General features: G+C 35.7%; 1 protein-coding gene across 3 annotated transcripts in view; it reads left to right on the top strand.

Annotated features, from left to right (window-relative positions):
* The window catches only part of LOC149814575 (cyclic nucleotide-gated ion channel 1-like), a 60,620-nt gene that overhangs the window by 16,399 nt on the left and 22,331 nt on the right, over positions 1-21,890 (top strand). The window contains exons 2-6 of one of the 3 annotated variants that reach the window (XM_089989637.1): positions 11,246-11,438; positions 12,894-13,464; positions 13,832-14,044; positions 18,224-18,507; positions 20,977-21,088. In XM_089989637.1, the coding sequence (XP_089845763.1) occupies positions 11,410-11,438; positions 12,894-13,464; positions 13,832-14,044; positions 18,224-18,507; positions 20,977-21,088 (1,209 nt within the window). In that variant the 5' untranslated portion in view covers positions 11,246-11,409. The remainder of the gene's footprint in view (positions 1-11,245; positions 11,439-12,893; positions 13,465-13,831; positions 14,045-18,223; positions 18,508-20,976; positions 21,089-21,890) is intronic. The other 2 variants (XM_089989636.1, XM_089989638.1) reach the window with 2 other exon arrangements.

Consider the following 21,890-nt stretch of genomic DNA (forward strand, 5'->3'; position numbering starts at 1 on the left):
TAAATGGGTAGAAACCATGATGATAGAACTGTATGCCTTAGAAAGAGCAAATACTTGGAATATTCAAGATATTCCTTCAGGAAAGAAATCTATAGGTTATAGATGGATGTAAGAGGTAAAAACCAAGATACAAAGCCAAATTAGTTGTCAAGGAATATTGATTTGAGTTTTATGAAAATGATTTTAAAACAATATTTTTTTAAAGAAAACAAGTGTGAAAGCCAAACACCAAATAATAAAAACCGGCTCGCACGAGTGGTGGAGTCCAGGTCGATCTCATGGAATGGGAAATACTTGTATTCAAACACACAAGCTAAACTACTCTTTATTGCCAAAATACAAAGAATTAATTAAATAATTAACTAACTAATAGAGTACGACCCTGCGCAGAGGGCTTGAACAAAATACATAAATAAATGGTTTTATTATAAACCCAAATAATAAAATAAAAGAATTAAAAATCCTAATCTAAAACTAAACGAAAAGGCTTCAATGCTTCGAATCTTCTTGTCCCTTTGTTCTTTTGCTTTTCTTATTTGTATATCACTTTGTGGTCCCTCTGAGAGCTCCCTGAAGGCACTTCTGAGGGCTTGAGGGGACCTCAGAGGGTACTTTTAGGGCATGAAAAGGGCTCTACCACACGTTCCAACGCTTCCCTGCAAAACACAAAAACACAAATACAGCAGAAACGAAACAAACTAGACGACCTCTAAAAGTTAATTCAATAAAAATCAATCGAAGCGAAGATCTAACTAACTAATAACAAACTACTAAAAGACAAAATAGTAAAACAAACGTAACAAACTAAATATCAACATGAGACAAATAACTAATTGACAAGCTATGAAGCAACGTAGCTGCAACTTATACTAAACTAACCACCTAAAATGAGTTGGATCAAGCTACTTAAGTCTTGGGCCATAAAACATGAACAACATTATGTAAACTAATTATCTAATATCATGGAATAATATAATATGAAATGAGTATAAACTAAAGAACCCGTGAATTATAATTAACTAAACAACTAAAATCTAATTATGACACCCATACTAACAAGTAAATGCTACACAAGATCTAAAAGAGAACGTCACCTAAAAATGCTGGATTCAAATGACAATAGGATACTAACTAATTCAATCAAATAACATGGAGTTTATTCAACTATCCTAATCTAAATAAAAGTTAGGCTTGCATGTTAACTAATAAAAAAACTATAGCTAATGAAGAAATTGTGATTTATACTATGACTATTTAACTATTAAGGTAAATAACTTTTTCAGTAGCTAATTAACTAAGCATGATTCAATTAATAATGAAAGAAGCTAAAAGATTACAGCAGGACGCTAATAGACAAATTATAATCACACCAACTAAAAAATATCAAAAACAACAATCCAATTAGCTACGACCCATGATATGTAAATTCTAATAAACAAAAAGTTAAACAACTAACCTAATCAAACAATGACTGACAAAATAAAACAAAAGAAAAAAAAAGACTTTCACGCAGCTGGTAATGTATTGCTGGCTAAGGAGAGAGACCAGCGTCTCACGCTGATTGATGTTAGATAAAAAATTAATATTGAACTTGTTGACAACGTGAAACACTGTTCATGTATTTTGATGTGCGACCAGATGAGTGCAGTCTGCACAGTCTGCGTCCTCCAACATAGTGGACCTGCAGGTTGTGCCGAGCTAAACCACGATTCCCTGTTTGTGTGACTAAAAAAAAACTATATACACAATAATGCAACTAAACAGTGAGAACACAACGATTTTTAAAGTAACTATTACTAAAGAAAAATTTATGCTATCTAGAAGATGAGCGAGCATCATACGTAGCCAATCTAATTTCTACCATGCCAAGATGAACGAATAAAAAAAACATACCAGATCATGCTATATGCAGGGAATATGTAAAAAAAATCAAGTACGAAGCATGCAATGATCCTACGCTGCGAAGATGGGGAGAAAGAAGGAGGACTTACCAAGATCGGCTGGATGGGTTGAGAAAAGAGCGGCCTCCCACAATCTATGCCCGTCACGCTGCACCCCTTGATGATAGACGACGAAGAAGACGCCGACGAAGAAAAAGGGTAGAGGAAGGAAAGAGAGAGGAAAAGAAGTTGAATAAAGAAGAAGAAGAAGAAGAAGAAGAGAGGGGAATAAGAAACCGACTGGGAAGAGAGAGAGAGAGGGAGAGAGAAAGAAAGGAGAGGAGAGAGATAGAGGGGGCGTGAACTTCAAGGTGGGAGACCCCCCTCTCTTTTTCCGTCTTTCTATTTATAATCACTTAATTAGGTTTTGGAAAACTTTTTCAAAAAGAGTCAGTATATTTTTCAAATATTTCAAACAACTCCATTTTTTGAAAGTATTTTCCAAAAACTCAATTAATTACTCAAAACGGCTCAGAAAGGGCTTGAGTTGCTCAAATTGAAATTTGATAAAAATATTTTAAAACCTTCGCAAACAAGCATTTTTTAAGCAATTATTGCACATGATCATGCATGAAAATATATGAATTTATGCATAGAAATTATGCATGATCAGATATGCCCAAGAGTATGACATAGGTTATGAAGAAACTTTTGTCCCAATTGCTAGGATGACCACAATTAGAACTCTGGTAGCCTTGTCCATCTGTGAGAAGATGGCCTATATATCAGATGGACGTTAAGAATGCATTTCTTAATGAAAATTTGGTTGAAGAAGTTTATATGAAAGCATCACTTGGTATAACTATTCTTAAAGGAAAAACTCTTTATTTGGATTGTAACGACCCCAATCCATACCCTTTAAAAATGCGGAATTTTTTTTCTAAGAGTTGCGGAAACCTTCGCAGAGATCTGGGGTCCTCACAGTTCCACTTTCCATTGGATAGCCCATCCACCACAAACGAAGTTGCAATTATCATCCATATCAACCAACTAAAATTCTTTTATTAATGAGTAAGTAAATTTCAAAGACAAGGTTTTCTTCAACTGAAAGTAAAGTAACACTTGCAGAAATTAAAAGAACTGAAAGACAAAAGAAAAAGCCATTATGTCCTCTACTGAAGCTGACAAGCCCAAGTATAACTCATCCATCCCCAGACTCATGTCCAACTTCACTGTTCACCAATTCCTGTGAAAAACCAACAAAGTAGGGTGTCAGAAACGAAATTCTGAGCACAACTACTTCTAAAGAAACCAGGTGAGAGAAAGAACATGGATTAGATTTCATGCAGTGATTTGAGTGAGTGCAGATATAAAATTTGCAACATTTAAATATCTATAACTACCAACAGTTGCATATACTTACCAGTCAAGAACAGTAAAGCAATGTCACATATCAATAACTAAATAACCAAACCTTTCACCATGATTTCACAAAGTAAAGCGTATGCTACCACCAAATGATGTCATGATATCAAGAATGATCCAAACATGTATGATCTAATGCATAACAGAAAAATGCATGATTATGTGCAATGTATGATTTCTTCTGTTATCTTTCATTTAAGTTCCATCTTTCCATATGCATGCCCTATTAGATGCACACATCTTTAAGTTCCTCTTTTTTAATTACCGTGGCCCGCGGATACACCAAACGGGTACAAACCCCGAGGTCAAGTAGGTTCCCAGGGTAGCTTAACAAACAATTTGTATTTTATTATTGGATTCCAACTTAGCCCTCGATCGATATCAGGAAACAACACTATCCATCGGAACATTAGACCTCCACATCTAATGTCGGGGACACAAGGGACACCCCACGCCCACAAGTGCAACTTTCTTGGTACCATAAACTCACAGCTGTGACTAACACACCACTCCCGGGTAAAGTGGCGGGTTCTCCCTAAAACCGTGGCCAAGAGAAGAACCTCAATATCGGGTTCAGGGACAACATCGCACACGGAGTTTTTGTATCCTCACAGTCTCCCCCAAGACCGGATATCTAAGATTCTCATACTCCAGATGAGATATCCCAGAATGTATATTACACTGTTCTTATTCATTATTTTTATTTAAAGTTCATTCTTTAAGTTTGTCACACATATGCAAAAGTAAAGTGAAAACCGCGCATCCTTCCTTGCAGGGACCCATTCGGGACTCCAGCCCGTATAAACCATTAGAACAGTGTAGTAATGTGCCAAACCATCTTATGTGGTTTCAGTGATGCAGTTAAAAACATATATAAAAGAAAACCCAACCCACGGTTCTCCAGGCCGATGATGGTCCAATTTGGCCATCGGTGCATCGCATGCAAAAAATCATAACTTGCAATGTATGCAATCATACCAACATAATTTCATATGCACATTCATTCATACCATTTTAACAATGTGCATGAGCTTTCGCAGTCCTATGCATGCGTAACCATTCATGTGTAAGTGTTTTCATGTAATCACTTAACACACATACATTCATTCATAGTCTCATGAGAATATTTATGCATGATTACACAGGCCAATAGACTTTGATCCCATATATGGACATGCATTTACAATTTTCTATTTCATGAGCAACACATGCTTCCTACGAGTGGTCCGCACACACAATCACTATACAATTTAATAAGATATTGCAGAATTTCAGTGAATATAAGGTACATATAGATATTCAAGTTTTGTGTTCACCATGCAACATTTCATAGCAAATAAAGGAATGCACATTGAGCTAAGCATATAAATTTTTCCATGACAACACAAAATTTTTATGATCATTCAAATTCAACATCTACTATCCTTAGATTTAGTTGACTGTCCAAGACAGATCGGTTTTACCACTTTCTAAACAAAGTTAGAGGCAACAAAAATTCAGATTCCATTTGAGTTTCCAAACAGATTTCTTGTACATGACAGAAATTTAATTTCCTTTTAGAATCAGATTGAATTAAAATTCTACAACAAAACAATTTGCAACAATCATTCAGTTTAGTGTTAGTTGACTATTCAAGACGGGTAAATTTTATGGTTCCAAAAGAAGTTAACATTTGGGACATCATAAATAAATTTCAATATGTTAAACCTCTTTCGAAATCTGATCCAGTGTTTATACTCATATGTTTATATATATATATATATATATATATATATATATATATATATATATATATTGGCTGATTCAAGAATCTACCTCGAATCTATCAGCCCCAAAATCGGTCAGTATTACTGTTAAAACTTAACAAACTCTAGGTCAAGGAATCAAAATCATATTTTTTTTTCCTAACTAATCACATGCATCTGAACTTGTGCATCTACATATTTCTCAAAACAACACGCGCTGAACCAAATTTTCTTTTGACACTCTAGTGCACAGAAAATTATACAGATTTATGTGGTTCATGTTCACATAGAAAAAGATGACAGGATTGAGTGTGGTATATGTCGACACCCACACACAGGAAAACCTATGTGTGTTCCAGCTCTCAACAACACATTTAATCAATGCTTAAGCAAATCAGCAATTTAAAATCAAGTTTATGCTAACAAAAATATTTCGCCTTTGTTACATATCAGATTCTCATTAACTATTTGATTCACATGAAAATAAGTGGAGACCCAAGATAAAATTTGGAACATAGAAACTAAAACAGCAAAAGGAACAGATAAAGAAAACATTGAACAACACCTAAGTGTTTCTTCTGACAATCCAAATTCAGTTCAAGAGATCGCACAAGAACAATGCACAGAGAAACGAGAAGAAACCTTAGATTTGAATTTTGAAGAGCAAGCTCAAGAAAAAGAAATCACACAGACTTCATTCCTCTTTCACAGGCTTCAGTTCAAATCATCCAACAAACAGAAACTGTGAAGCCAAAGGAAGCCTCTGATTTTATTGCCATAGCAGAGACTGATCAAGGTACAGGTGACAACAAGAAAACAACCACATCTGAAGAAAGAAAATGCATTGATAGCGAAAAGCTAGAAAAAGCTCCAGAATTTGGGACTGGTAGGATGTTTTCCGAAATAAGTGATGAAAATAAGAATAAAAATATGGAAACTACAAAAGAAGGTAACTTAATTAACTATGAAAGCTCACTAATCTCTCAAGCTTTTGTGAATGTAGGCTTGCAGATGGATGAAATAGGACCTGAGGATCTTGATCAATACACTGTGGAATCCACAGAGCAAAGTCTAGAAATGGTTAATGATAGTGTGAGTAGTGAGAACATTCCAACCGAAAAGGAAGATAGCCCCAAATTTATTGAAGAATGCTCAAAAAATGAAAGTAGAGATGGAAACCACAAAGAACCATCATCTGAATTGGTATTGCATGACTCCATCTACATAGTAATAGTGTAAATGACAGCACCTTTGCTTGAATACCAACCAAGCCATCCTAACTTGGCTGGTTCTTATTATTAAAAGCAGAAAAAAAAATGAGGACTTATTCCTAAATAGAACTATTTGACCGACTCGGATGAGGCAGGGATTGCAAACCTCTAATGTATGCAGCCCTTGCTCAGGCCAGATTCAGTTATCAAAATCAACTGAATTGATTAGGTTATTTTTACTTCACGAAACAACAAAAGAACGACCAACAGACATGCAAAAGGGTCCTCAGGGACCCTCACCTCAAAAGACTACACGGGATCGAACCCATGTTCGATCCCTCACCTAGAATCGAGAGGAGCACCGTACCTTATTGAAGATTTCCGGCGATCGGAGGCTGTCGTGACTGCAAGAGAAGGGTCGGCTGGGGTAGCTCTTTGCTGCTGCCGTGACAGGAGTCTCGCCGGAGGTCGGTAATGGCTGCTAGTTGCCGCAGCCCGCCAGCGACCTCTTCTTCCTCCGGTGCGCGCACGCAGACAGAGACGGGAGAGACGAGGGAAGAGGGTGAGACCCCCTCTCCCGCCTCCCTTTTATCGCCGACCCCCCCCCCCCCCCCCCCCCTTCTTCTTGCCTCTTTCTGCTTCTGTTTAAAACCTATCGAGCAACCCTTATCGGGTTGCCCTTTTTGTTTTAAAAGGGCTGTTATATGGGGTGGGGCTCGGGTCCGAACCCGGGACCCGTAACCCGGCCCCAAAACAATATGGATCTACTGTGGATCCTCGGATAAATAAAAAAAATTTAAAATTTTTATTTATTTTGAATCTCACTTTAAACATAAAATTTTAACCCCCATCAATATGGATCCGCAAGTTGGATCCAAGTGGATCCAACTATGGATCCTCGAATAAATATAAAAAAAAACTTAAAATTTAATTTATTTATTTATTAAATCGAGGTTTAATTCGATTAATCCTAATTACCCCCTTTATGGGTCCTAGATCCGAAATATGGATCTAGGCCCAACTTGAAAAATTTTGAAATATTTTCTAATAAAAATCTCGGGTTTTACATGGATAAAGCCGTTTATGGTCTTAAACAAGCACCGAATGCATGGTGTGACAGGTTTAGTTAAGTTATGCTTGATATTGAGTTTCAATCTTGTCTGACTAACACAACTTTGTTTGTTAGGATTTTTGATGATGGTATAATTATCCTTCTCCTCTATGTGGACGACATGATTATCATCGAAGGGGATAGACAAAGAGTTTAACATATTAAGAGACTTCTTAAGACACATTTTGAAATGACTGACTTTGGGTTTTTAAAAATATTTTCTTGGCATTGAAGTTGTTTATTCTTTTAGAGGTTATTTATTGACTCAGTCTAAATTTGCTCTAGATATTGTTGCCAGGTCTGGAATCTCAGATGACACGAAGGTTGACACTTCCGAAGTTATCAATGCTAAGATGCGAATTGATGATGAAGAACTATTTGAAAATCCAACACCATACAGACAACTTATCAGAGCATTTTCTTATATTTCAATTACATGACCTGATATAGTGCATGCAGTTCACACAATCGGCCAATTTCATCATGCTTCTACTTATGTTCATATAAGAACAATTTTGCGTATTATTAGATATCTTAAGACTTTCATTTATTGAGGCCTTTTCTTATTTGTTTTTTTATCTTTAGATTTAACTGCTTATACTGATGTTGAATAGGGAGGTGATCCCATTAACCAACACTCAACTACTGTTTTTTGCATTTTCTTAGGAGAATCGTTGATCTCATGGCGATGCAATAAACAACAGAAGGTCTCCCTCTCTTCGAATGAAGCAAAATACTAAACCATGATTACAACTACTATGGAGGTGGTCTGGCTAAGAAGATTGCTTGCTGATATGGAAGTTCAGATTACAGGAGCATCACGAATGTGTTGTGACAACAAAAGTTCTATCTACATTGCTAGTAACTAGACATTTCACAAACGTACCAAACATATTGAGATGAACTGTCACTACATAAGAGATGAGTATTTACATGACATTATCGATCTTCCCTATGTTACCTCAGAATACTAGTTGGTGGATTTCTTTACCAAACCTTTCGCTGCTCCTAGATTTCACTTTCTCTTAGGCAAACTTTCGGTTATCCAACCGTAAATTTGAGGAGTGTTAAGATATATTCATGTATATAGTAATACACACACACACATATATATATATATATATAAAATTTGTATACATATGTAACTAGGTTAGTCTTTTTTAGTTTTGGTTCATATTGGACTAGTCAACACAAGGTTGATTAGTCAACATAGAGTCGTTGGGGTTGGTCCAATGATTCTAAATAAAGCCGTTGGGCCAGCTCAAACATCTCTATGGAGCCCTCTTGTTGTGTATATATAAGGGTGAAATCCCTTTTCATTTGAAATGCTTCTGGCATGAAATTATTGTCAATAAAATATTATTTTTTAGATTGTGAGCCTCTTTTGTTTGCCCCTTTGTGGGTTTTGTAAGTGAACCCATTTTGTGGTTCTTTGTGTGTTCACTTTGGTGAATCTTGTTGTGGCTCTTTTGTATACCTACCTTGGACACTTGAACTTTGTTGGAGGGTCTCATTTCATTTTAGAGGTTGTTTCCCATGGCGGTGTCCCAAATCATATAGTTGAAACCACTTAGCTTGCAGGAGAGATCGATCTTGGCATCTTTCTCCATAATGAGGATGAAAAAAGATAGAAGAGAGGAACAAGGTGACAAACACACATCCATTACAAGCTTTATGAGCACATGGTCCCTTGATCACCACAAACAACTTTCTTTAAGGTTCTTCGGCTCTGATACCATGTAACGAAGTAAACACAAAACAAGAGCCTCCAAGGGCTTACAGGATCATAAACACAAGGTGCACATGCACAAGTCCACTAAGGGACAATACAAAGGCCAACAATAGCAACAACAAGAGGGAAAGAATAAAAAAATAATGTCTTTATTGCTAAAATGCTTAAGCGCAAGCATAAAAAATAGAAGGGTAATCATTCCCTATTTATATAGGGAGAGAACCCAAGAAGGGCCATTGGGAGTGCTCCCAACGACTAGAAATATAGCCGTTGGGGACACTCCCAATGACACTTTTGGATAAGCGCATTACAAAGACTGTAATGCCCTTGACAAAAAGAAGAAAATAAAAAGGGTGAAAACCCTAAAGTGTCCCTAATGAACACAACTAATTACAATGGAATACAAATACCAAAATACCCCTAATGGGTATTTCCTATTACAACACATACAAATAGTGTAATATATATATACATAACAATCCATTTTAACATGCGTATCCCTTGCTACAGGACAAAAGCTGGGTGTACTTCCCAATGGGCAAGGGGGGACCTGGATTTTTTTCACCAATGAGCTCGTGCATAGGTGAGGTGGTTTTCCCCAGTTATCCAAAAAAAAATGTTTGTGAGAAAAGGTTGAAGTAGCTTATAGGATTTACTTTGGCTCGCTTGGTCATCTGAGTGGACCTGTTTTATACCTAAACATTCGTAATTGTGTTAAATAAGATGGTGAAGAGGAGGAACTTTTATAACAAAGGAGAGAGGAATCATTGAATTTCGTCAAAAGGAAAAGGGTGGTTGTTAAAACTTAAAGATATGGACAAGCTGTTTGTGAAAAAAGGCTGAAGTGAGATTATGTAAAAGAAGGAAAATGGTGGTAATAGTAAATAGGTATCTAGTGGTTAAGGGGGTTTGCTAGGATATTTGTATGAATGTTGTCACCATGGTGGTAATGATTGTTGATGGTAGAGACATCAACAGCTTTGACAGTGGTTGCCACTTTGTGTAAAGTTGCAGTGTTCTGTTTTTCCTTTTCCTTGGATGCTCAAAACTCACCATGGAGGTGTGTGTGCAATGATGGTGATGGTGGAGGTGTCACAAAGCTTTGATAATGGGTTACCACTTTGTGTGAAGTTGCAATGCTGGTTTTTTCCTTTTTTTTTTTTTTGGATTTATAACCCGAAGAAACCGCACCCGACACGAAGACATGGTCCCACTGGCTCAGCCTTCCATACCTACAGTCGTTGTGACGGCAGTGTAAAACTCCGAGAGGGGGCCTATGCTATGCATTGGCTTGCGCAGAGGGGCGCTGCCCATGGGAATCGAACCTTGACTGCCCGTATAGCAGCCAAGGCCCCACCCCACTATGCCAAGCCCCCTTGGGACTGTGTTTTTTTCCTTTGGATGCTCAAATCTAATGGTGGCCAGTTGCAAAACTGATGCTGGTCTCTAATGGATTCCAGTTGCTGCCTACTTGATATCCGTGCCAGGCATCATTAATATCAGAGGGAATGTCTTGGTCAGCAATTTGGTGCATTTGGAAAAATGTGGGAGATGTCATGATCAATGACAGAATGCCATCTAAGATTCGATTTCTTGTCCTCGAATCTAGCTCCCTGGTGTAACCTTATGCAAAGTGCATGCCTTAATGTTGACTACATCTACCATTCCATTGAGAGACTGCTATCTTCTTTTGGTGATTTTACTTTATTGAAGCATGATTTGATGTACGCATTATTAGAACATGGTATTTAATATCTTGAAATTAAGTTTTTACTGTGTACATTCTGCTATGCTCCAAACATGGACAAGATTGTTTTTCAATTGATCTCTTAATGCTCAAAATATTACAGCTATCTCTCATTGAGATTTACTTGTCTTTCTCTGTTTTGATGCACAGTCTACGTGCTGTCAGAATGCCATTTTCATGCTTGCAACTGGTCTTGTCTTGCTTGGCTGTAATGATTAATTCATTATGTTGAATTGTTTCATTTACAAAAAGTATTTCTTTTAACTTTTATAATGCCATTCATTTTGTAACCAATAAGAGATTACAAAAATTTCATTATCTACTGGGACTTGGTGGTTTAGATTTGATGAATACTTGTAATAAACTCCAAATTTTCTGCTATTAACTTTTCCAGGCTGTGTAGTGCACAAATTTCAGGAAGAAAAGGAAAATTGAAGATAAGCAATATCTTTCAGATTACCTCCTTAAGGTCATGCAGCTGCATTGTGATTGTGAAACACCCTTTCTTATCAATGAATAAAATTTTAAAGCACATATTGGTTGCCACAAAATAAGGGGATGAATCACGGGGAGGAGAAATTTGTGAGGTACCTTCTTACGCTTAAATATGTTACTAAACTGCTTAATTTGGCTGGTGTAGCTTGATGATGGTTTTAAGCTAGCACCACTTTCCCATCTAATATTTGATTATTTATCTATCGTGTACATGATTTTCTTATGGATGATCCATGGTAGCTGGTATTTTATGCATCCAATTTTGGGATAATGTCTGGTGTAACAGTTCTTTCAATGTTATGCTGTATTTTTGTTTAGTCCTGCATGTTTCATCATGTACTTGGTCTGAAATTTGGATGCTCCTGCTTGTGCCTAGATAGATGGAATGACCCCCCCTCTTTCTGTTCCATCATCCAAAACAGGCAGTCGATTTGTTGTTCTGAGGTTGGGTCGGATAGGACCAGACCATATCAGCTGGACATACTGTTGACATGAAATTATGTTCTCATATCGTTGTTGATCACATAAAGTTCACTAAGCTGTATGTCGTCAGTTGCCTTAGTTTTAAGGGATTTTTTGTTGTTCCAGTTTTGCTGACTTGTAGATTTTATAGTTTAGACTCAGCAGTTGCTGGATTCGGGCACGTTTTTCCTTTGACATCACTAGACACTATGCCACATGGGTGCGAGTGTGGGTGCGGGGGTGCGGCAAAAATATAAAAAATTATATATATATATATATATAGTCCAAAAGTTGGACATAAATGACCCTGGGTGCGTTGACTGCACCCAGGGTCAGGTTGACTGCATCGGGTGCGGGTGCAGGTGCGACGCGGGTGCGGCACCTAGTTGAAGAGTCCCTGTGACATAGACTAGACATTATTAATAACTGGCAGGGTCCATGTTGCTTTCTCTTGGGTTTGCACGTATTAGCCCAAGTCTTATATTTGAGTCATGTTCTTATGTCAATACATGATTTGATAAGCTTACTGAAACCTTCATTTCTACCCTGAGTTCAACTAGCTGGTTCATTCTGGGCCATGTACCCAAAGGCTCATTGTCCACATCTTTTTATTATGTTCCAAAAAGTTTCCAGTCTCCTTTGTGACTTTTCATCATATGTGAAGATGCTAGAAATATTGTTTTTCCTTGTGGTAAAAAAAATCATTGTTTAAGTGCTTATTCCTTGTGTTCATTGGTCTGCTAAGTTTTTAACTAGCATAACCTCAATGTTGAGCTTGAAAAGATCTTGTCATTATTTTATATCTTTAGCAGCTTTGGGTCATACTCTTGTATATGACACAACCATGCCATTTTCAAAATGCCACCTGAAAATACAGCAAACTCTTTACTATTAAACACAAGTGATTGAACAACTGCATCGAGGAGGAATTGATTGATTACCTTATGAAATCTGTTTATACTCCAAGCAATTCTGTAACTGGCTAGTAAAGCAATTTATACCTTTTTCTACTAAGGTTCATGATTCATGTCTTACACTAGAAATTAACAGTAGTATAATCTTGGATTAACTATGTTTTTGATCAGATTCCAGGATTTGAGTTCAGAGAGATCTTTCAATTCAGAAAAGGAATCTTCCGAGGAGAGATTACTTCTTGGAAGAGTTGGAAGAACACTAAGTTCATTATCTAATAGTATTCAAAAAGGTTATGAATGGGGCCATGAAGGCATACGAAGGCTTCAGGGGTCCTTTCAGTTCCCTTCTCCAACTGATTTATCCACAGAAGACTCTGGATCTAGTAAGATAGTATTTGACCCACAGGGAAAATTTATTCAGAGGTGGAACAAGATTTTTCTTCTATCATGTGTGCTTGCAGTATCTGTGGACCCCTTGTTCTTTTATATCCCTGTCATGAGCAGCACAGAAAACTGCCTTGATTTGGATCACAAGTTGGAAATTACAGCCTGTGTTCTGCGCTCCTTCGCTGATAGCTTTTATGTGCTGTACATTTTCTTTAAATTTCGGACAGGATTTATTGCACCTTCATCTCGGGTGTTTGGAAGAGGAGTTTTGGTTGAGGATTTGCAGGCCATAGCTAGTCGCTATTTGTCATCACACTTTTTCATCGATGTCCTAGCAGTTCTTCCCCTCCCACAGGTACTAACAGACTTTAGCATTTATAAGGACACATGAATGCGTGTTCATGCATTGAAACAAATGCATATGCATGTACAGTCCATTAACTTGCCCCAATTGAATTGGTCCTAATAAATCTGAAACACTGAGATCTATCAACTCTCTCACTCTCAATGCCAACATCATCTCCCCAACCCCATCACCTCCACCACACCCACACACACATGTACACTAACATGGTCTCTTCTTTTAATATTTCTCTTGTTCTTGTGCAAAATGATCATTCAAAGAAATTAATGCCATCATTCCATTTGATATATGGCTCATCAAGTGCGTTTTGTTCAATTTAAAGTTGTCTTGCTACTAATTGTTTAATTCATTTGCCCAGGTGATTATTTTGGGCATAATACCCAAACTGAGAGGCTCTGTTCCATTGAATACCAAAAATGTTTTGCGATTTGTTGTTCTATTCCAATACATACCTAGACTTGCTCGAATCATTCCACTGTACCATGGTGTCATAAGTACCACTGGTATTATAACAGAAACTGCATGGGCTGGTGCTGCTATCAATCTATTGCTTTACATGCTTGCAAGTCATGTAAGTTCTGTTCTTCTAGATATTTGTGTACTTTTCATTCTTCGGGATTGCATAAACTATTGTTGCCTTGCATTCTTCACCACTAAGTTAATTTGAGCTTTCCCAAACTAGGTACATATTTCCATTTGTATAATTTTTCATCTGATATTTTGCAAGTTTAAATTCTGTATGTCATGATGGTTTTGGTAAGTGTTTTAACTGTCTTAATAGTAGTTTCTGTTCTTTGATCGCAAACTGTTTCTATGAGATATTTATTGCTTTATTTTTTTGTATGGAGAAAGAAACTCTTAAAAATTGTCCCTTATATGACAGTTCACTAAAGTTGAGCCATGTTCAATGTCAAAATTCAACCTTTTTATGAAGATTTTCTTATAGCACATGATGCAAAACTTTGATATGTCATATACCACATAATGCTTGACACTGACAAGCATTATAACTAACGTTACCAATTGTGACATACAGAACAATCTAGGGCTTAGCAGTCAGATTGCTCCCTCTAGGCGATGATCCACCCTTGAGGACCCAACTCCATGGTTCAAGAGCTGATTCATGCTTTTAACCAGATGAAAACTTACTCCTTATGGATTTCATTCCAATAATGCACCAAGAGTCAACTCTTATGATCAATGATTATGTGCTCATCAAATATAGCAAAGAGAGGAGAACAAAAAGGTTAGGCTTTGTAAAGATTTAGAAAGCTTAACATAATAGGTTGAAAAAGTTTGTCCAATATAGGTACAAATATATGTCATACAAACGAAGACTGATACTCCCTTTCTTTGACCCAAGGTTGTAAAAAGCTAATGGTAACCCGTATCAGTCAGGCCCAAAAGAAGATTTATATTGTATTGTAAAAAATCATAAATTTTTAATAAAAAATTCTAAAAAAATTCTAAATAAATCTGAAAAATTAGGAAAATCCTAAAAAATCGTAACACATGAAACAATGATATACAACCATGGAATCACATATCAAGCATTTATGATAAGACATCATCAAAGATCAAATAATAAAGATAATAATGCATGCATATCTCACAAGAACAATGCAAAATATGAAATATCATGCAATTAAGCCTTCAAACTTAGTTGAGAGAATAGATAAGCTAGACACAAGACTCAATTTCATAATGCATAAACAAAAACAAAACAACCAAGATTTTGAATGCTTAAGTTTTACATAACCAAGTTTTTTCAAAATATAAACAAAAGCAAATGTTTATGATTTCAATCATTATCATTATCTTCTTCTTCTCCTTGTTCATCATCCATATTCACATCCTCCTTAATGTACGTAGGCTCTTTATCATCTACATCCTGTGCTACTTTTATGTTGATCCACTGAATGTCCTCTTCAATTAAAATATTTGGTTCTTCTTGAACCCATTCATCCAATACATCAAAATGTTTTAGACTGATGGGGATCAAATTGTTTCTTATGCTTCCTTGATAATAACTTCTCAATTTGCCTAAAAAGTTGGCATGAAAAAATTAAAATTAGTTGGGTGTTGTATGATATAAATTTTTTTTTTAACTAAACACATGAAAATGACTAATAAGCTTTAGAATTTTATATACTTCTGCTTGAGCCGTAAGTTATAGCGAACGTAGATGAGGTCATTGAACTTTTTGTGCTCCAATCTATTCTCTCTTTTTGTATTGATCTGTTCAAAGGCACCTCCGTTTCTTTTGCATCCACTTCCACTACATGTTTGACTAAGAGTGCGAATCACAGAAGCTCTCAAATTTGGAACATCACTCTCAATTATAGTACACCATGTATAAAAATACAATAAAAAAAGAAATGAGAAAACAATAATAGATGCAAAATATTATAAATAAATAGCAAAATGAAATTGAAATTGACAAAATAAATTACCTGGACGCATCATGCAACAATTTTGTACCGCTGCAGGTCTCCCTATATCATATAATGCATTATCATATATATCCATTTCTTTGTGAATCTTATTTTGGATGCGATGATTAGTGATCAAGCTCTCGATGCAATCCAGTTTAAATGTAAGGCAATATCTAAATATAGAATTCAATTAATATATTGTAATATGAAGAGGTTAATGAAGCTGCTTCATCCACCTTTGATCAATGATGTTCCATATAGGCTTATGGAGGTTTTTCTTCCCATTCAAATTATCTCTAATGGCCTCTTTTGCCTTATCCAGGGCCTCATATAAATATCCCATAGCTGGTCTGTCTTCACTATCAACCAATCTAAGAACTGTCATGAGTCATAAGGATTTTTATAAAAAGTTTACAACAAAAGAACTCTCTCTCACACACAATGCATGAGAGTACCAAAAACAAGAAGATTTTTTGAAAAAACATCCTAAGGAAAAAAAATCGAGATACATACCTCGATCAAGGACATCTTATAAAGCACGTAGTGAAACCAAGAGGATCCTGAGTCCATCACCAAAAGACAAACACCAATGTGATCTTCCCTTGTCTTTGATACCATGTGACGAAGTGGCATGGAATCCGAGACACAAATGAAAGGCAAATAAAGTGGAACAAAAGCATAGACATAACTCATTTGGCCATAGATAAGAAATAACATTTTATACATTCATAAGAACACCAAATAAAGTAATAATTTTTATTAATAATAAAACAAACAAAAATTACATATAAACCTCACTACAAAACACTCACACAATAAGTACAATTATCCTCTCTCAAACTCACAATGAGGCATAAGCTTCATATAAATAGCCAAGCAAAATACTCGCCGTCAAGATGGTCAAACGGCTAGTAGACTCCAACATCTAGTTGGACTAGCTACCAAAAATACAAAAAAATAGAAAGAATAAAAAGAATAAAAATAAAATAAACTTAAAACTAGCCTACAAGTATACAAGGTATACCTAAAGTATACGTTGAGTACAAGACGACATAATAAAGTTTTGATATATACAAGACAAAAATGATTACACAAGAAAAGGCTACGTATATCCTAACACACTCAAAAAAATGTTTTCATCAAATGAGTGGAATGCATGTCCCAATTCACAAAAAAGAATGCTAAAAGAAATTTGGATATTGTATTTAGAAGTTAATTTTGTGACTCTTGTGTGAAGAAGTTGAGAATTGCCATAACTCTCGCTATCATCTACTGAATCTGAGTATAGAGATATAACCACGACGACTACGAAGCTTGTATAATTAAGAAATCTTCTCAAAGATATGGGGGTTACCATCTTCAAACCTTCGAAGATGTGTTACAATAATAAAAGTGCAATTTACATTGCCAACAACCACACCTTCCATGAGCATACCAAACACATTGAGATGGATTGTCATTATGTCCGTGATGAATTCTTCAGAGGAACTATTGAGTTGCCATATGTCACATCATAATTTCAGCGTGCAAATTTCTTTACCAAGGCTCTTGATGCTTCTCGTTTTATGTTTCTTTTCAACAAACCTTCAGTGTTTACACCGTAAGTTTGAGGAGAGGGGGTGTTAAAATAGCATATATATTTATTTATATATATATATTATTTGTTTTGATAGTCAGGGGCAGTTTGGTCTTTTTCTACTTATAATCGGCACTGTTCATTAGAAACACTTTTTTTTATTTATTTTTATCTTTTTTGACTTTATTAAATAGAGCATGGGCTCTATGGTCATTTGACTATAGAGTCATTGGGGGCTCCCCAACAGTCATAAATATGACCATTGGGAGCTCCCAACGACTGCCTTTCTCTTGTATGTGTGTATATATAATGGTATTTGTCCCCCTTCATTTTTTAATGCTTTTACTAAGCATATTATCAATAAAATCCCATATTTTTTATGTTTAAAGACCTTGTAGGCTCTTTGTATTGTCCCTAGTGGACTTGTGATTGTGCACATTAAATTGTGCTTTTTGTATGCCCTTAGTAGGCTCATATTTATGTTCTGCTCATTTCGTTACACTCTCTTTATGCTTTTGGATACATTACTCCGAACTGGTGTGTGACATTTATTGATTCAGTGATAGTAGACATTGACCAACTCTATGTTACCTGTTTTAGCTTAATGTTTTTGTCTTAGCATGCCTTACAAGGTTTACTATGATTCAAATTTTCTTAATCCATGTACTTGGTTCTGTCATAAGTAGTGCATAATACAGTGCTTTTATCCTGTATAAATTTAATAGTTATGTTTACCCAGTTTATTGGAGCAAGCTATTATTTACTTGCTATTGAACGAGGAGACACATGTTGGCGAAAGGCTTGCCGTCCTCCGGGATGTGATCTTGCTTCATTATACTGTGGAAAGCATGGCGGGACCCCAAGAAACTCATTTCTGAATGATGCTTGCCCTATAAATCAACCAAATACAACACTTTTTGACTTTGGAATATATCTATCTGCTCTCCAGTCAGACATTGCCAAATCAAGAGATTTCCCACAAAAGTTATTTTATTGCTTCTGGTGGGGGCTTCAAAATCTAAGGTTCATGCTTTTTCTTCTCATTGATTGGTAAAATTTTTGTATCTTCATACTTGCAACTTGTGATAGTCTTAATTTTTGACATTTTTATGGACCTGAGATTGATTTCATTTGTTTTGTTGTAATATTTTACCATAAATGAAAAACCTGAAGTCATGGATGGATTGCAATGGAATTACTCAAATTATTCTTGCACAATGATCATGTTGGAAGTCAGGCACCTACCTATCCTGATAGATCATTATATCCTATGTTTAAAGGCCTTGTAACCTAGCATAAAGCTTAACTGGTTTGGGCAGATTTACCCTCCCTATTTGGTAGATTATGATGTCCAACATTTAAGGATATTATGACTCAATTGGCTTCCTAGTTGTCCCTAGATTGAGTGAAAATGTGCTGCATATTAAAGCTTGTATCATAATGAAGGCAATAACAACTGTTGCTTGCAATCTTGTGGGGCTTGTTTATTTATTAAAGAAGCCAAGCTTAAGCTTAGTTGCAAGCTCATTTAGATGAACGAGCTCATGCTCCTTGTCTTGAGTTTGGCAAAAGTGTATATATATCTGTTTTGTTTATTACTAAATCAAAACACATGCTTAGCCCAATGATTGCATTTTTTGGCTTTCAAACATGACGTCATGGGTTCAAATCCCACCTCTTTTCTTTCATTCAATGTTTGAAGAGACATTTTTTAATTACAAGCTTGCGCTTGGTCGAGATAAATTAGGGCAAGATGAGCTTGAATATTGGCATTCAAGATCAGCTTAAGCTGGAGTCTGACCACTAGAGTACTGAGCCAAGCTCAAACATTACAGGCTTGGGTGCAGCCCTTCGCATATTGAATATATTCCTTTAATTTAATCTCATTATATATTGCTATAAAAGGGTGAATTTTGTAATTCTGTCTTACTCATTGGGGGCATTCTGTAATTTCTAAGTTTTTATTTTCTATATAAAATGTATAGAACCCTAGGACCTCCCACATTAGGAACCATGCAGTTACAGCCCCAACTTGTTTCTTCATCTTCTACTCTATTTTTCTCCTTATTTTATTGATAAAAATCTAAGACTTTGGTTCCTAAATCTCATTCGTTGTCATGAATAAATTTGGATGATATAAACATTTCTAAATACTGTATCATACAGTTTACATTTCTTACGAATTTCAAAATGAGAAAGTTTAGCATCTTTTAAATGTTCAGAGAACTTGAGAATGATGAGAAGATTAGGCTTTTCTGGAAAATAAAAATAAAATCCCCAGTGACTTTTAGATCTCTGCGCCTTTAACAATCAAGATCAAACTAATTCTCATGCTGTGCTCACGTCCACACCAACAATAAAATGATGGAAAGACGAGAAACAAATAAGGGCAAAGAAAGAGAAGGAAACAAGGAATATAATAAAGAAAGGAAAGAAATAAGTTGATCATACTTCAGGTTATTACTTGATTTAATTCTACCTGACTGGGGTGACAAGGATGTGAATACGTCTGAAGTTTAAAATTTTGCAAAGGGATATCTGTTCTGGCATGCCATGAACTTAACGAACATCACTGCAAGTGTGCAGAATCACACCTTTCATGCGCTAATAAAGCAAGCAATGATGTTTTCCATTTGTTAGTGTACTCTCATGACTTCATGGAAGTATTTTTGATGTTAATGTATGTTCAAGCATTTAAGTGATTGATTTCCTTCATAAGATCTTCTGTTTAAGCTCAATGGAATAAACAAGAAAATCTACCATCTTTTACTTGTAACCTTTCAAAAAATTGTTACTCATTTGTTATCTTGATTTCATTCCCTTTGTTTCTTGGGCATGGGACACTATTATCACTTAGATACATACATCGGGACATAATATGCTTACAATCATATAACATGCATGTGTATGATTATGTAGCATTGAAGATCTTATTGTAAAGCAATAAATCATGAATATCATCTCAAGTATAAATTCTTGAACAATAATTATGCCACTATAACTATTGAACATTAAATAATGGTCTAAGTAAAAATTGAACTGCCTCACTAATAATTTTTAAAAGGAAAAGGACATAGACAACCACAAAATAAAGGATGAAGACCATAAGAAAATGATGAAGTTAAGGATATGGTGGACCATGTTGGACATAATTTTGATTATGTCCATGAAGTTAGGGGTGGTGAACAAGCTGGTCTGACCAAATTTTTGGATGGGTTTGACAGGCCTATTGATTCTATTAAACCTAATTTGTCAAAAGGACTGACAGGCAGAGCCATGTCAAAACCCTATCCTCAACCCAAAGGCTTGCCTTTTTTTAAAAGGGAAAATCTGTTGACTGGCCTATTAGTAGCTTTCTGGCAATTTATTTGATAAATTTTGAATTCATAGGCCTGGGTGAAAATTTTTGGAACATGTGTTGATTTTTATCATTGGTGTGTAAATGCTGTGTTCTGGAGCTAACTTGTGAAAGATGTGCTTTCTTTTCTGCAGCTCTCTTGGCCAAAATTTGAAAACTAGTACTTATGTTGGAGAGATATGTTTTGCGGTGTTCATATCACTCTTTGGTTTAGTCTTATTTGCTCTTCTCATTGGAAATATGCAGGTCAGCACCAATATCTCCTAAATATCTATTTTGATATCAGAGATCCTTTCATGTGCAATGGCATGCTATCTGGTTTTTTTCATGTTAGTATTCATGGCTGTACATGATTATGCACATACCATGTAAATCTACACACATGCTTTTGAAGGGGTTGGCCTTATTGCTTTTTGCTTGTCATGCATAGGCTTGTCACTTATGCAATAAATTCACCATTACATGTCTTCAAATGAATATACATTACATTCTCCATATTACCTGTTTGTGTGCTGCATGTAGCTAATGATTTTATCAAGATTCATGATCGAATTACTGAAATAATCTTCTTTTCTTAGAATATTTTAGTGATGCAATGCGTGCTAGTCATGAGCTCATATCACATATTATGGCTGCAGGTGATTTCTATGTTAATTTGTTTTTGTAAAATGTTGTCAAGAGATGAACTAAAACTTTTATGTTTAAAGTGCTTCTATGTACTCTATTCTTAAAAGTTCAAATAGGATATTTGGATGAAGGTTAAAGATTTTCATCCTGGGGAACAGCTGCTCATATTCCCTATCGATCAAAGAAACCATTTTTGTCTTTTTTTTGATAGACAGTTCATAACGAGGCAATGTGCTTATACAGTTCAGCTTTTGTTTCTCTAGTCATAGATTTATGTTCTGTCATGAGAAAGTGCAGTTTCATCTTTAAGGTTTATAATTTTAGTATTAGAAAGAGTAATGAAGATAAAAGCAGCCTATTAGATAAAATTTAGTGTCATTACTAGAAGACAAAACAACTAAAAATCAAGCTTCAAATTCCA

Source organism: Nuphar pumila, chromosome 15 (genome assembly GCF_984573655.1).
Source record: "Nuphar pumila chromosome 15, dmNupPumi1.hap1.1, whole genome shotgun sequence".
NCBI classification, from domain to species: Eukaryota; Viridiplantae; Streptophyta; class Magnoliopsida; order Nymphaeales; family Nymphaeaceae; genus Nuphar; species Nuphar pumila.